The 14,030-nt window shown below is 35.5% G+C and overlaps 1 protein-coding gene across 12 annotated transcripts in view; it reads left to right on the top strand.

The window, feature by feature from the left end:
- ERC1 (ELKS/RAB6-interacting/CAST family member 1) overlaps positions 1 to 14,030 on the top strand; it is a 582,903-nt gene that overhangs the window by 188,859 nt on the left and 380,014 nt on the right. For all 12 annotated transcript variants that reach the window (XR_012376469.1, XR_012376467.1, XR_012376468.1 and 9 more), the window contains 3 exons: positions 3,603 to 3,740; positions 5,440 to 5,580; positions 6,556 to 6,696. Coding sequence is in view for 9 of the 12 variants with exons in the window: in XM_073886912.1 (XP_073743013.1) it covers positions 3,603 to 3,740; positions 5,440 to 5,580; positions 6,556 to 6,696 (420 nt within the window). In the remaining 3 variants the exon portion in view is untranslated. The remainder of the gene's footprint in view (positions 1 to 3,602; positions 3,741 to 5,439; positions 5,581 to 6,555; positions 6,697 to 14,030) is intronic.

Below are 14,030 nucleotides of genomic sequence, written 5' to 3'. Positions count from 1 at the left end.
TTTACTGTCCACTGTCCTTCATTTTGTCAGTTCTTTTCACTATGGAATGTTTATTCCTCCTCTTTAGAAGTGAATAGCCATCCTTTTCTTCCCCTCCAACTCAACAATCTGTTTAGACAGCTGGGTAATTGAAAAAGAAGGTAGCTTAGGGAGAACTTGTTAATGGGGATTTTACCAAGTTTAGCAGCTTCTGCACCTGAGTATATTATGAAAAGTTTTTGCCCGCCAAGAAGAATGGATTCCTTTAATAATGTGACTACATATAAATTATATGAGTGGTATTGTTAGCAGTTTAACTTAATTTCCTTCTTAGATGCTGATGATGACTTGGGGGGCGGAAAGAAGGGTTTTATCCTTATGATGCGTGTAAGGGCTATTTGTATATTAGGTGGGCTCCTAAAACAAATGTTTTCTTGTATGTCAAACTTGGTTGGTTCTGTGAAATTTCATTTTAAAAAATGGCTCTTGTACTTTCCTTTCTTGACAAGAAAGTCTAATTGGCAGTGTGATTTTATCTTTTCTTTGCTTAATAAGGCTTATATGTTAGCAACTGGAGTGACATGCGTAGCTGGTTAAACCTGTAAAAACCAGGGCATTACATTCTCTGTATATGGATTATTAGATTTTTGAGTGGCAAAAGTCTCTTTAGTGGTTGTGAGTTTACCTAAGTATTGATCCATATGAGATTCTAATAGTCGTGTCTGATTAAAGGAAGACTAATGATTTTCATCTGTGATGGTCTTTTCTCTGACAGTAGCTTTTAAACTTTTAATGGCATTGAAAAGACTGGAGCCCATTTCAGGCATTTTAGTGGTTTGCCTGTCTGATTATTTCATTGTTAAAGAATAAAAATCTAAGCCTTACGCAGTATTTATGGTATCTTATTCTAAATTTACCAGATCTTTTTGCAGAGCTTATTTGTTCTTGTGGAATTCTTATTGACTCTAGAGAGACTTTTTCTCTTTCCCTGTAGAATGAGGGAGTTCCTAATGAGCTTATATTAAATTGATTAATGCAGAAGTTATCTGAACGTTGTATCTAGACTTTTGTTTTCATTTTTGTTTTGTTTCAAGTTTTTATTAAATTCTGGTTAGTTAACATATAGTGTAATATTTTCAGGAGTAGAATTTAGTAATTCATCATTTACATGCAATATGCAGTGCTCATCATGATAACTGCCCTCCTTAATACCCATCACCCATTTAGCCCATCCCCCCACCCACCTCTCCTCTGGTAACCATCAGTTTGTTTTCTATAGTTAAAAACTCTTTTATGGTTTGCCTTTCTTTCTCTCTCTTTGTTTTCCTTTCCCCTATGACCATCTGTTTTATTTCTTAAATTTCACATAGGAGTGAAATCATATGGTATTTGTCTTTCTCTGACTGACTAATTTCTCTTAGCATAAAACACTCTGGCTCCATCCACATCACTGCAAATGGCAAGGTTTCATTCTTTTTGATGGCTGAGTAATATTCCATTGAACATATATACCACATCTTCTTTATCCATTCATCAGATGATGGACATTTGGGGTCTTTCCATAATTTGGCTATTGTAGATAATGCTGCCATAAACATTGGGATGCATGTGCCCCTTCGAATCAATATTTTTGTATCCTTTGAGTAAATACCTAGTAGTGCAATCGCTAGGTCACAGGGTCGTTCTATTTTTAACGAACCTCCATACTGTTCTCCAGAGTAACTGTACCAGTTTGCATTCCCACCAGTAGTGTTAAGAGGGTTCTCTTTCTCTGCATCCTCACCAACATCTGTTGTTTCTTTTGTTGTTAATTTTAGCCGTTCTCACAGGTGTAAGTTGGTATCTCATTGTGGTTTTGATTTGTATTTCCCTGATGATGAGTGATATTGAGCATTTTTCATGTGTCTTTTAGCCAGTATCTAGGATTCTTTTGTAGTTCCATTCTTGGCAGGAGTTTATGTGTATGCCTAAATACAGTTTCTAAAAGTCCAAGCTTATCTATTATTCATTTACTGATTAATGAACTGATATTTATTATACACTTAGTGTGTGCCAGATATGAAGATAGAAAACTGGGGTAGAGGGGCAGGATTCAGTCTTACGGAGACATGTATCAGACGAAGAATTACAATATGGTCAGGGATTAGTGTTATAATGTACATATAGATGGGATAAATAAAGATAAAGGTGGTAAACATATAGATAGATGAAAGAATGGAGTGTGTGTATGTATATATAACACTTACATGTGTGATAGAGTACAAAGAGCATTTTCTTCTCATAGAAGTAAGAGCAAGGAAATCTTTTCAAAGGAGATAACATTTATGTTGCTTTTGGAAAGCCATGTAAAATAGACCAGCTAGCTCTAGTATTAGCTCAAGAGGGGACTCATTTATATTCTCCTGCTTAATTTTTTCTATAGAACTTATCGCCATCTTACATACTGTGTTTATTTCATTGATTTATTGTCTGCTGTATTAGGATGTTATCTTTTTGAGGATAGGGATTTTTGTCTGTTTTGATTTTTTCTATATTCTCAACACCTAGAAAAGTTTCTGGCACGTAGCAAGAGCTCAAGTATGTGTTGAATGAATGAATGGAGTTTGTGAGTTCTACAGTAATTGCCTTATTTTCTTTTAGTTTATTAAGACTATCTCTCTACAATTCCTTCATATTTTTTTCTCAGTGTTTTTCATATATGTATTTTAATCTCCCATGATAACATGCTATCTCTATAATGTTTCTCAAACCCACCCCTTCTTTTCCATCTCTCTTAGCTTTTTAATCTTCAGTATCTCTTACCTGAATTGATAAACTCTATTTTCCATGTCTCTATGCAAGTCCCCTTAAATTTTTCTCCACAGCCATCAGAATTATCTATCTAAAATGCAGAACTGACCAGACCATTTCTTTGCTTAAAAATACCTAATGGTTGCCATCTCTCTAGAATAAAATTTGTGCTCAGCTACATAATGGTGAGTTCTCTTACCATCTTACAACATAATAAAAATCGGTCTATTCATTATTCTTTGTACAACTAGTGCCTGGTAACGTAAAGAATTGAATAAATATTTCTTTGAGTAAATGAACGCATTACAGATGTGTATGAAGGAATGAATAACTACAAGAAGGAATTTCATTGAAAATGCTTCATATTTAGATAAAAGGTGATATAAAAATATATTTTAACACTAGCATTTAAGAACAGTTTTTCTTTATACAGCTGATTTGTCTTTCTTGCTGTCTTGTTCTAATCCTCATTTCACTGTGAAGTGATTTACAGTGTCATTATTGAAGTAATCCCATTTCTTGTGTCTTCCCTATATTCCTCTCTCAATCCCATCTCTATATGTTGGCTCTTTTCTCTCTAGCTACTTCCCTTATTTTTTTAGACATTTATGTATATGCATATATGTCCATAGCTACATGTGTGTCTTTTCTGTGTTCTACCTGTAAGTTCTGTCTTGAAAATTTTGCATGCAGTTCTGAAACCCTTAGTATTAAATTATTTTTATGGAACAGACACTCAGAGACAACCCTGGTCTACCTGTTTCCAACTTAAAATGATTTTTATTGTGACTATTTATACTTCTCTTAATTTCCTTTTTTTCCCCCACACTTAGATTGAAAATCTTCAAGAGCAACTTAGAGATAAGGAGAAGCAAATGAGCAGCTTGAAAGAACGAGTCAAATCCTTGCAGGCTGACACTACCAACACCGACACAGCCTTGACAACTTTGGAGGAGGCCCTTGCAGAGAAAGTGAGTGACTGGTTTGGACTCTCTGTAGACACGTTTGCTCTGCTTCCTCATTAATCTAAAATTTTCTCTAGTAATGAGACTTGGATATAAAAGAAGAAATCCCTTAGGGCAAAAAAGAAAAGAGCTTTCTGTACTGCTGCTGTCGTAGATAGTATAAAGGGATAGAAAATCCATTTTGTTTTTGTCAACTTAAGCATCTGTTGCTAGGCAAGATGGATTTCACACTAGAGGGTAGTGGCTGAAAGTTTTCCCCCTCCCTTCCCCTTTCTTCTCCTCCCCTCCCCTCTCCTTTCATTGATATATTTATTTTAGAGAGGTGGGGGGTAGGGGCAGAGGGAGAGGGAGAGATAAACTCAAGCAGACTCCACACTGAGCTAGGAGCCTGATGTGGGACTTGATTTCACCACCCTGAGATCATGACCTGAGCCAAAACCAAGAGTCAGACACTTAACCACCTGCACCACCTAGGCGCCCCCAGTGGCTGAAATTTCTAAAGACTAAGCCATACATTCCCATTTACTCTCTTCTGAAGAAAAAGAAAAGTTCTTTTTATTTATCTCATCAACTAGATTTTGGGGATGTGGGAATATCAGACATTGACCATTAGGAAGCAACATATAATTAGTTCTCCTTTACTGTACAATGTTGATACCTAATATAGTCTTGGATTTTAGTTATTAATACAACATTCTTGTTGTTTTTCTAATCTTGGCCTTGCTACTTCATTTTTGTTTATGAGCAAACCTAATTTTTCAGGAATGGTTGACTAAATAAAGAAGTGGCCCACCCAATGTCTTGGAAGGAGGTTTAAGGAATCTTGGTGGGGCATTTTCATAGGGTTTTTAAAAAAGATTTTATTTATTTATTTGACAGAGAGATAGAAGGCACAAGTAGGCAGAGAGGCAGGCAGAAGGAGAAGGAGAAGCAGGCTCCCGCCTGAAGTGGGGCTCGATCCCAGGATCCTGGGATCATGATCTGAGCTGAAGGCAGCCGCTTGACTGACTGAGCCACCCAGGTTCCCCTTAATAAGATTTTTTTTTTTTTAAAGGAATAGGGTCCCTGTTCCTTAAGCCTCTTGGACTCATAATGCTTCAGGCAATGTGCCAGGGATCAAGGCCTGATCCCTGAATACAGTCAGAAATAATAACCAGAAATATACTTAAATTGCTTCAACTTTTAGACTTCCTGAGTATCTGTTGACAGAAGTTTTAATGGATTCTCTCTTTTCCCTCCACTTTTTTATGCTCTAAGCTCAACATATCCTAATCTCCCAGATCTCTTCCTTTTTTGTATGTGAATTTTGAGTTGTTTCCATTGCCTTGTGGGCAACATGTGAATTACATATAAAAAAGAAATATTTGTTACTTATCACCCTTAGGGCTGTATGTGTGTAAAGTTTTTGGATACTTGGGAATTGAATAAAGGGGATTATTCCAAAAGAATACTTTAAGGACTTCTAATACTATTTGAGATTATAGGAAAAGAAACCTAGGGGAATCAAAAGAACAAAGCCACATCTTTGTTATTGCAAGAGAGGTAGGAAGAATGAATTCCTTGAAAAGTAGATTATTAACAACTTATCACTGTCTTTTGAATGGAGCATGAAAGTGTGAAATTTATCAGTTAAAAGCTGAATTAGAGTCATATGATCATAAGTATGAAAGGAATTTTCTTACATATTGATGTGTTCTCTCATCAGGAGCGGACAATTGAACGCTTAAAGGAGCAGCGGGACAGAGATGAACGAGAGAAGCAAGAGGAAATTGATAACTACAAAAAAGATCTTAAAGACTTGAAAGAAAAAGTCAGCTTACTGCAAGGCGACCTCTCAGAAAAAGAGGTTAAGATCACCAAAATAGAATGATTTGGTTTGCTTAGTGCATTGTATGTATATGTTGTTGGTGTTTACATAATGCATATAAAAATGTATTTGATGGAAGATTTTCTTAATATTCTTATAGCAGGCCTTTTCAGAAGATGTTAAGGGGTATTTTGGGAAGCTTTGCAGAGACATAATAGATATTGGATCATTCATTTCCCAAGTCTTTAGCTTTTTCAATATGTTATGAGTTGGTTTCTTACTTGTTAATGACATTTTTATAGATCCTAAAATAACTGACGCATTATACATGGAAAAATACTGTGCTAATGGTAAGAAAGGTGATAGATAAAAGAATATGCAGATGGAGGGCTGCTTATTTACAGTATCTCTTAAAATGCATCTCAGTATTGACAGAGAAATCTTAAGTGATTGCTGACCAATTAGGTGACTTAGTATATTTTGGTCTTGCTTTTGAAAGATCCTGTTAATGTGACGCAAATAGTAAAAATACTGCCTTGTGATCATGTTATAATGCCAGGGCTTTAGGGACACTCTCGGATTTTCTTTCTAGTATCTTTAAGGCAATTTATGGGAATTTAAGTTTCTGGTGGAACTTTCCTTCTAAAAGGGAAAAGTATTTTATATTTACGTCAGTGTAGCTACTACAGTAACTAGTAGTGAGTACTACTGCTAGTGACTAGTTTCATTCATGAAGCTTGATCTACTTCATTTATTTTATGGGAATGGATATGTATTGATAGAACTCTTTTAAGTCAATTCAGTTGGTATTTCTTGGGAATTCGACTTAATTTAGTTAGGACTTGAAAGCTGAAGCTGACATTGTTTTATATTTCATGAATGTTCTTGAAATGGAATTGTCAGTATATAGTAATAAATAGAAACTACAAGCCACCAAGATAATAAATTTTAAAATTTACATTTCCATTTTGTTTGTACTTAGTATTTATTCTAGATGTGTGTTGCTTCTTTCAGGCTTCACTCTTGGATCTGAAAGAGCATGCTTCTTCCCTGGCTTCCTCAGGACTGAAAAAGGACTCACGGCTTAAGACACTGGAGATTGCTTTGGAACAGAAGAAGGAGGAGTGTCTGAAAATGGAATCACAACTGAAAAAGGTTAAAGAAAATTTTTCCACTTTTCTTACTTTGCTTTAAATAAGAACATAGTAGAGAGCTCTGCAGTGTTCAATGTGTAATAAATTACCAATGATGTAATAATCCCCCACAGTTCAAAATATCATTTATACCTTCATTAGTTCTCTTAATGTTCTTGTCCTCTTTTATTTTACTACTGAGCATCCTCAAACTCTTAGAAAATTGACAGTTTAGAGAAAGATTAAAAAATGCACCTCCTTTATGGACAAAGTATAAGACCACATGTAAAAATCTTCATTTTCTGATATATTCCTTCCATTAGCATTGAGCTTCCTAGAAGGAGATTAATTTAGCAATGATAGTCACCCATACTGGTGAATATTAGGATGTGGTACAGATATTTATTTTCCGTTTCTTTGATTTATTTCCCTCTAAGATTTATATGGCAGTTTGTAGTTTTCAGAACACTTTCATATTTCTAATCTCTGAGCTACCAACTCTGTGAGAATTGGAGCTAGACTTTTGAGCAGTTACGTTAACTGAGGCCAGTTGATATTGATGACTAATAAGAAAGGGTGCAGCCTAGTCTCAACACTTTAAGTCTTGTTCTCTTTCCATATATTGGGTGTATTCAACATGATACCCTTATAGTGAACCTTCCTCTAGGGTATGTCAAAAGTAAAGTCATGTTTTTAGGCTAAAGAAAGAAAGAAAATCTAGTATCTTAAAGTTACTTGTGAATAAGTAGGAGAATTCTGTTTATGAGATTACGGATTCTGATTATGACCAATTCACATTTTAGCTGGCTTTTTTTTCCTCACTGAAAAGGTGGAGGCAGTTTTCTATATAATACCTGACTATCGAAGATGAAGCTCCTTATATGTATTTAGGATTATAAAACAGAGTGGTAACTATCAAGAGTAATATTATTCATTAATATTCCAAACTCCCCTGTTTGTGACAATCCCACATTTTCTTTCTGTTTGTTTATTTTTAACCTCTTTGTTACCATAGTCTCATATCTTGGACTTTATATTTAGGTTTATGAGAAAAAATAAAGTTATCTTTGGGTGGAGGAGGTTGATGGCTTCCCCCTACTTTGGTTTATTACCTGTTTTACTAATGGCCAGTTTTCCTTTCATATTTTCCCTTGTTTCATTCTGGATGATTGTTTCTTTCATTTTAATTCATTACTGATGTTTTCCTATTATACTGCTTCCACAATGCCCAACTCCAACAAGGAGGTTGTTACTGTAGTTTTCTGTATGTTTCATTTGTTTTTTTGCTTTTTCTCCCCTCTTTTAATTGAGCATTTTATATAATTCCATTTTCTTGTTCCTTTTAGCCTATCAGTTATATTTCTTAAATTTTTTCAAGTGATTACCCTAAAGTTTGCCATATACATTTTTGACTTAACCCCCCAACTTTACTGAGATATAATTAACAAATAAAAATTGTATATATTTAAGGTGTACAACCTGATGATTTGTGTATACATTATGAAATGATTATCACAAACTAGTTAACACATTCATTACCTCACATAATACTATTTTATTTTTTTGTGGTGAGAGCACTTTTTAATACTCTTAGCAAATTTCAAGTATACAATACAGTATTATTAAGTATGGTCACCATCCTGTACATTAGATTCCCAGAGCTTATTGATCTTACAACTGAAAATTTATACCCTTCCTTTGATCACCATCTCCTCATTTTTCCACCCTCCAGCCTCTGACAGCCACTATTCTATTTTGCTTCAATGAGTTCAGCTTTTTTAGATTCTACATATGAGATCATACAGTATTTGTCTTTCTGTGTCTAGCTTAATTTCACTTAGCATAATGTCCTCCGTGTTCATCCATTTAGTCACAAATGACAAGACTTACTTTCTTTTTATGATTAAATAATATTTCAGTATACACACACATCGTATTTCCTTTATCCATTCATCTATTGATGGACGCTTAAAGTCTTTCAATATCTTGGCTCTTGTGAGTAATGCTGCAATGAACATGAAACTGCAGATACCTCTTTGAGATACTGATTTCATTTCTTACATATATCCAGGAGTGGGATTGCTGGATCATATACTAGCTCCATTTAAGAATTTCTGAGGAATCTTCGTACTGTTTTCCATAATGGCTGTATGAATTTGCATTCACACCAACAGGGTGCGAGGGTTCCTTTTCTTCATACTCTTGCCAACTCTTATTTCTAGTCTTTTTGATGATAGTCATTCTAACAGATGTTAGTTGTTATCTCACTGTGGTTTTGATTTGCATTTCCTTGATGGTTAGTGATGTTGAGCTACTTTTCATGTACCTGTTGGCCATTGGTCTGTCTTCTTTGGAAGAATATCTGTTCAGGTCCTTCACCCGTTTTAATGGGATTATTTGTGTTTGTGCTGTTAAGTTGTATGAGTTCCTTATATATTTTGAATATTAACCCCTTGTCAGCTATAAGGTTTACAAATATTTTCTCCCATTCCGTAGGTTGCCTTTTCATTTTGTTGATAGTTTTCTTTACTGTATAGAAGCTGTTTAGTTTGATGGAGTCCACCTGTTTTTGCTTTTGTTGCCTGTGCTTTTGGTGTCATATCAAAAAATCAGGCAGTAAACATTTTTAATCTAAATTCACTTTCAAAAAAATGTTATCCCACTTTATGTGTCATGAAGGTACATACAACAGAATACTCCCAATTCCTTCCTCCCTTCCCTGATGATGTTGTTATCATTCATTTCATTTATCCATATATGATAATCACATAATACATTACTATTATTACTTTAAAGCATTACCTTTTAGATGAAGAAGAATAATAAAAGATGTAGTTTTAGCTTTATTCCTTCTCCATTTCTCTTTATGTATATGTGAGTTTCTGACCTATATAATTTTCTTCTGCCTGAGAACTGTTTTTTTCTTTCTGAGTGAGAGAGCATGAGTGTGGTGGGGGAGGGGCAGAGGGAGAGAGAGAATCTTAAGCAGGCTCCACTCCCAATGTGTGGCTCCATCTCATGACCTTGAGATCATGACCTGACCCGAAATCAAGAGTCGGACACTTAACTGACTGAGCCACTCAGGTGTGCCCTGAAGAACTTCTTTTAATATATTTTTGCAGGGTAGGTCTCCTGGCTATGAATTTCTCAGTTTTTATTAGTTTAAGAAAGTCTTTATTTCTCGTTCACTTTTGAGAGATAGTAACACTGAATATGGTTTCTAGATTGGTGGGGTTTTTTTCTCTGTAACACTTTAAAGGTTTCACTCTGATATCTTTTTATGTGATTTCTGATGAGAAGTCTACTGTAGTTCTTAACATTGTTGTTCTATAGGTAAGGTGTTTTTTTCCCCCCTGACTTCTTTTAGGCTTTTTCCTTTGTCTTTCATTTTCTACAGTTTTAATAAGATGTGCCTATGTATAGGTGTTTAGAATTTATATTGCCTGGTGTTCTGAGCTTCCTGATTTGGTGTGTATCCTTAACTTTGGAAAATTCTCAGCCATTATTACTTATAATATTTCTTCTTATTTCTTTTCCTTTTCATATTCCAGTTATGTATATGTTACACCTTTTGAAATTGCTCCATAGTTCCTGAATGTTCTGTATGTTCTTTTTATTACTGTTTTTTTCCTCTCTTCATTTTATTTGGGGAAGTTTCTTTTCTTTTTTTTTTTTTAAAGATTTTTTTTTAAAGATTTATTTATTTTGAGAGAGTGAGAATGAGAGAGAGAGAGTACATGAGTATTTATTTGAGAGAGAACACAAGCAGAGGGGGAAGGGGTAGAGGGAGAGGGAGAAGCAGACTCCCTGCCAAGCAGGGAGCCCAATGTGGGGCTCAATCCCAGAACCTTGAGATCATGACCTGAGCTGAAGGCAGACACTCAACTGAGTGACCGCTCAGGCGCTCATTTTGGGAAGTTTCTATTGACTGGTCTTTAAGCTTACTGAATCTTTCTTCAACCATATCTGGTCTACTAATTAGTCCATCAAAGGCATTCGTTTTTCTTATGTGTTTTTTATACCTGAATTTCCTTTCGATTCTTTCTTAGAGTGTCCACCTCTCTGATTATATTACCCATCTTTTCTTGGATATTGCCTACTTTTCCCATTAGAGACCTTAACTGTTAATCAGTTATTTTAAATTCCCTGTCTGGTTAATTCCAGCATCAATGTAAAATATCTGAGTCTGGTTCTGATGCTTGCTCTGTCTCTTCAGACTATGTCTTTTCTTGCCTTTTAGCATACCTTGTAATTTTTTTGTTGAAAGCCAGATATGTTGTATCCGATAGTGGGTAAATAGGCATATGTGTAAGGTTTTAGTCTGGCTAGAAGTTGAGCTGTATTTAATGTTTGCTGTGGCTGTAGGTGCCAGAGGCTTCAAATTCTTCTAGTGTTCTCATCTCTGTTGACTTTGGGTTTCTGTCTTCAGAGAGAGTCTGCACCTTGTAGCCCTTTCAGCTGTTCTCCTTTGTTATTATACTGGAACCCTGTTGGTGTGATGGTAAGGTGTGAGGGAAGATAAACTTTCTATAGTCTAATGATTAAGTCTTAGTCTTTTATGAGCCTGTGTCCCTGGCTATGACCTTCACAAAGGTTTTCCCCCTTAGCTAGAGGGGGCTAGAATGGGAGAAATGCCCATCTGCCAGGTGGGATAAAACTCTGTTAAAATCTTTACTCCTGGAGAGTCTGCCTTTGAGTAGAGTACAGGCATATTTCACAATTATTGCCCCCCACACCCTTACCAGAACCACAAAGGGATTTTTGTTAGTTCTTCACTATGAGAACCTGGTGGGGTTCCTGGATGTAAAGTTCATTAAAATAAGAGGAGTTTGCCTTAAAACTGCTGCTTCTAGGACTTTTTCACTGTCATGCTCATCCACGCTCAGCCTCTAGTAATTCCTCAAAGTCACCATTGAAGTGTTTCTACCAACAGCTTTGCTCCAGGTGGGTAGATCTCAACTGTGACTCTCTGGATTTGCCTGTGTCTTTTGATTTTGGAGTTGTAGTTTGCCCTTTGACCTCAGTTCTCTGATAGGTCCAAGAAAAGTAATTGGTTTTCAGTTTTTTAACTTTTTCTTGTTTTAAGAATGGTAGTGATGACTTCCAGACTTGTTACATGTTGGGGCTGAAGTTATAGCAGTTTTCCATATGGGACAGACCTACGCATTCTTGTTTTGTGAAGATATATATGTGAATTTTGCTATTTTGAATAACATCTAAAACCTAAAATAAAAATACAGTTATTGCCTATGTTTGGGAATCAGCTTTAGTTTTATTAATTAACACATTAAATATTTATGGAATTAAAAGATTACCTATCCCAAGGCATTTGAGAGTATATCACAGAGGTCTGAATTAATAATATACATGGTTATTTATTTATTTATTTCAGAGGGTGGGGATGTGCGTGCATGAGTGGGGGGAGGGGTTGAGGGAGAGGGAGATAAGCAGATTCCCCGCTGAGCGGGGAGCCTGATACAGAGCTCGACCCAGGGCCCTGACATCACGACCTGAGCTGAAATCAAGAGTTGGAAGCTCAAGTGACTGAGCCACCCAGGCGCCCCCAATATACATGTCTTATATAGCTATTTTAGTTCTACTAGATGTCAAATGAACTTTTTTTTATATTAAAGTGTTTCTAAACTCATTAATTTATATTGGAAACTACTTCTCAAGAAAGAAGAGAAAAACCTTTGACTCTAAAATATGTCTTAGAATAAATGAGAGTGTATTTCCTAATGTAAGATTGAGATAAGAATTAAGCAATAAGATGTAATAAGACTCAGAACAATTGTTAAATATTGTGCTTCAGATTTTATCTCATTCTAGTAGATAAATACTTCCCTAACACTATTACATTTTAAAAGCAGGGCAGTGAAATAGAGAAAGACAAATACCATATGATCTCACTTATGTGTGGAATGTAAAAACAAAAATAACCTGAACCCATAGACATAGAGAACAGATTGGTGGTTGCCAGGAGGGTGGGGGGCGGGGAGTGGTGGCATGTGGGTGAAATGGGTGAAGCGGGTCAGAAGGTAAAAACTTCCAGTTATAAAATAAGTCCTGGGATATAATGTACAGCATGCTGATTATAGTTAATAATACTTTATGTATATTTGAAAGTTGCTAAGGGAGTAGATCTTAAAAGTTCTCATCACAAGAAGGAAATTATTTGTAACTTTGTAGTAATAGATGTTAATTAGATATATTGTGGTGATCATTTCACAGTATACTATACATATGTCAAATCATTATGGTGTACACCTGTAACTAATATAATGTTATATGTCCATTCTATCTAAAAAAAAATAGATGATTTTTTGGTTTTTTTATTTGCTACAATTTTAATTCTTTTTAAAGATTTTATTTATTTGTCAGAGAGAGAGCAAGCACAAGCAGGGGGAGTGGCAGGCAGAGGAAGAAGCAGATTCCCCACTGAGCAGGGAGCCTGATGTGGGGCACAATCCCAGGACCCCAGGATCAGTGACCTGAGCCGAAGGCAGATGCTTAACTGACTGAGTCACCCAGGCGTCCCTACAATTTTAATTCTTACGGAGCTTATTAGGCCTAGGATTTTGTTGTCTTTGTTTTCTACATTAGCATTTTGTTTTGTTTTATAGCTTATTTGTAGGTTTATTTTTGTTTATTTTTTTATATAGATAAAATTTATTTTATTTTTTGTAGGAACTTTTAAAATTTACTCTCTCAATAATTTTCAAATAAAACAGTATTGTTAACCATAGTCACCATGCTGTGTAGTACATCCTGAGAACTTTACTGTCTTATAATTGGAAGTTTGTACTCTTTGACCGCTTTCACGCATTTCACACACTCATCTCCCTGCCCCTGGTAACCAACCATCTGTTCTCTGTTTGTCTGAGTTCAGTTGTTTAGATTCCACATATAAGCGAGATCATGTAATATTTCTCTTTTTCTGTCTGACATACTTCATTTTGCATAATGCCTTCAAGCTCCATCCATGTTGTTACAAATGTAAGGAATTCCTTCCTTTTTTTAATGGGTAAATAGTATTACATTCTGTATATGTACCATGACTGCTTTATCCATTCATCCATCAGTGGACATTTAGGCTGATTCCTGTCTTGGCTACTATAAATAATGCTGCAATGAATATGGGGGTATGGATAATCTTTTCGAGATAGTGATTTTGTTTCCTTTGGATATATACCCTGAAGCAGAATTCCTGGATCATATGGTAGTTCTGTTTGTAACTTTTTGAGGAAGCTTCATACTGTTTTCCATAGTGACTGTATCGAATTACATTCCCACCAACAGTGTAAAAGGGTTCTCTTTTCTGTACATCCCCACCATACTTATTTCTCTTTTTTTTCT

This window comes from Callorhinus ursinus, unplaced genomic scaffold, assembly GCF_003265705.2.
Source record: "Callorhinus ursinus isolate GAN/ISIS: 27379988/994484 unplaced genomic scaffold, GSC_fseal_2.0 scaffold74, whole genome shotgun sequence".
Classification (NCBI taxonomy): domain Eukaryota; kingdom Metazoa; phylum Chordata; class Mammalia; order Carnivora; family Otariidae; genus Callorhinus; species Callorhinus ursinus.
This window is presented reverse-complemented; position numbering and strand designations above follow the sequence as displayed.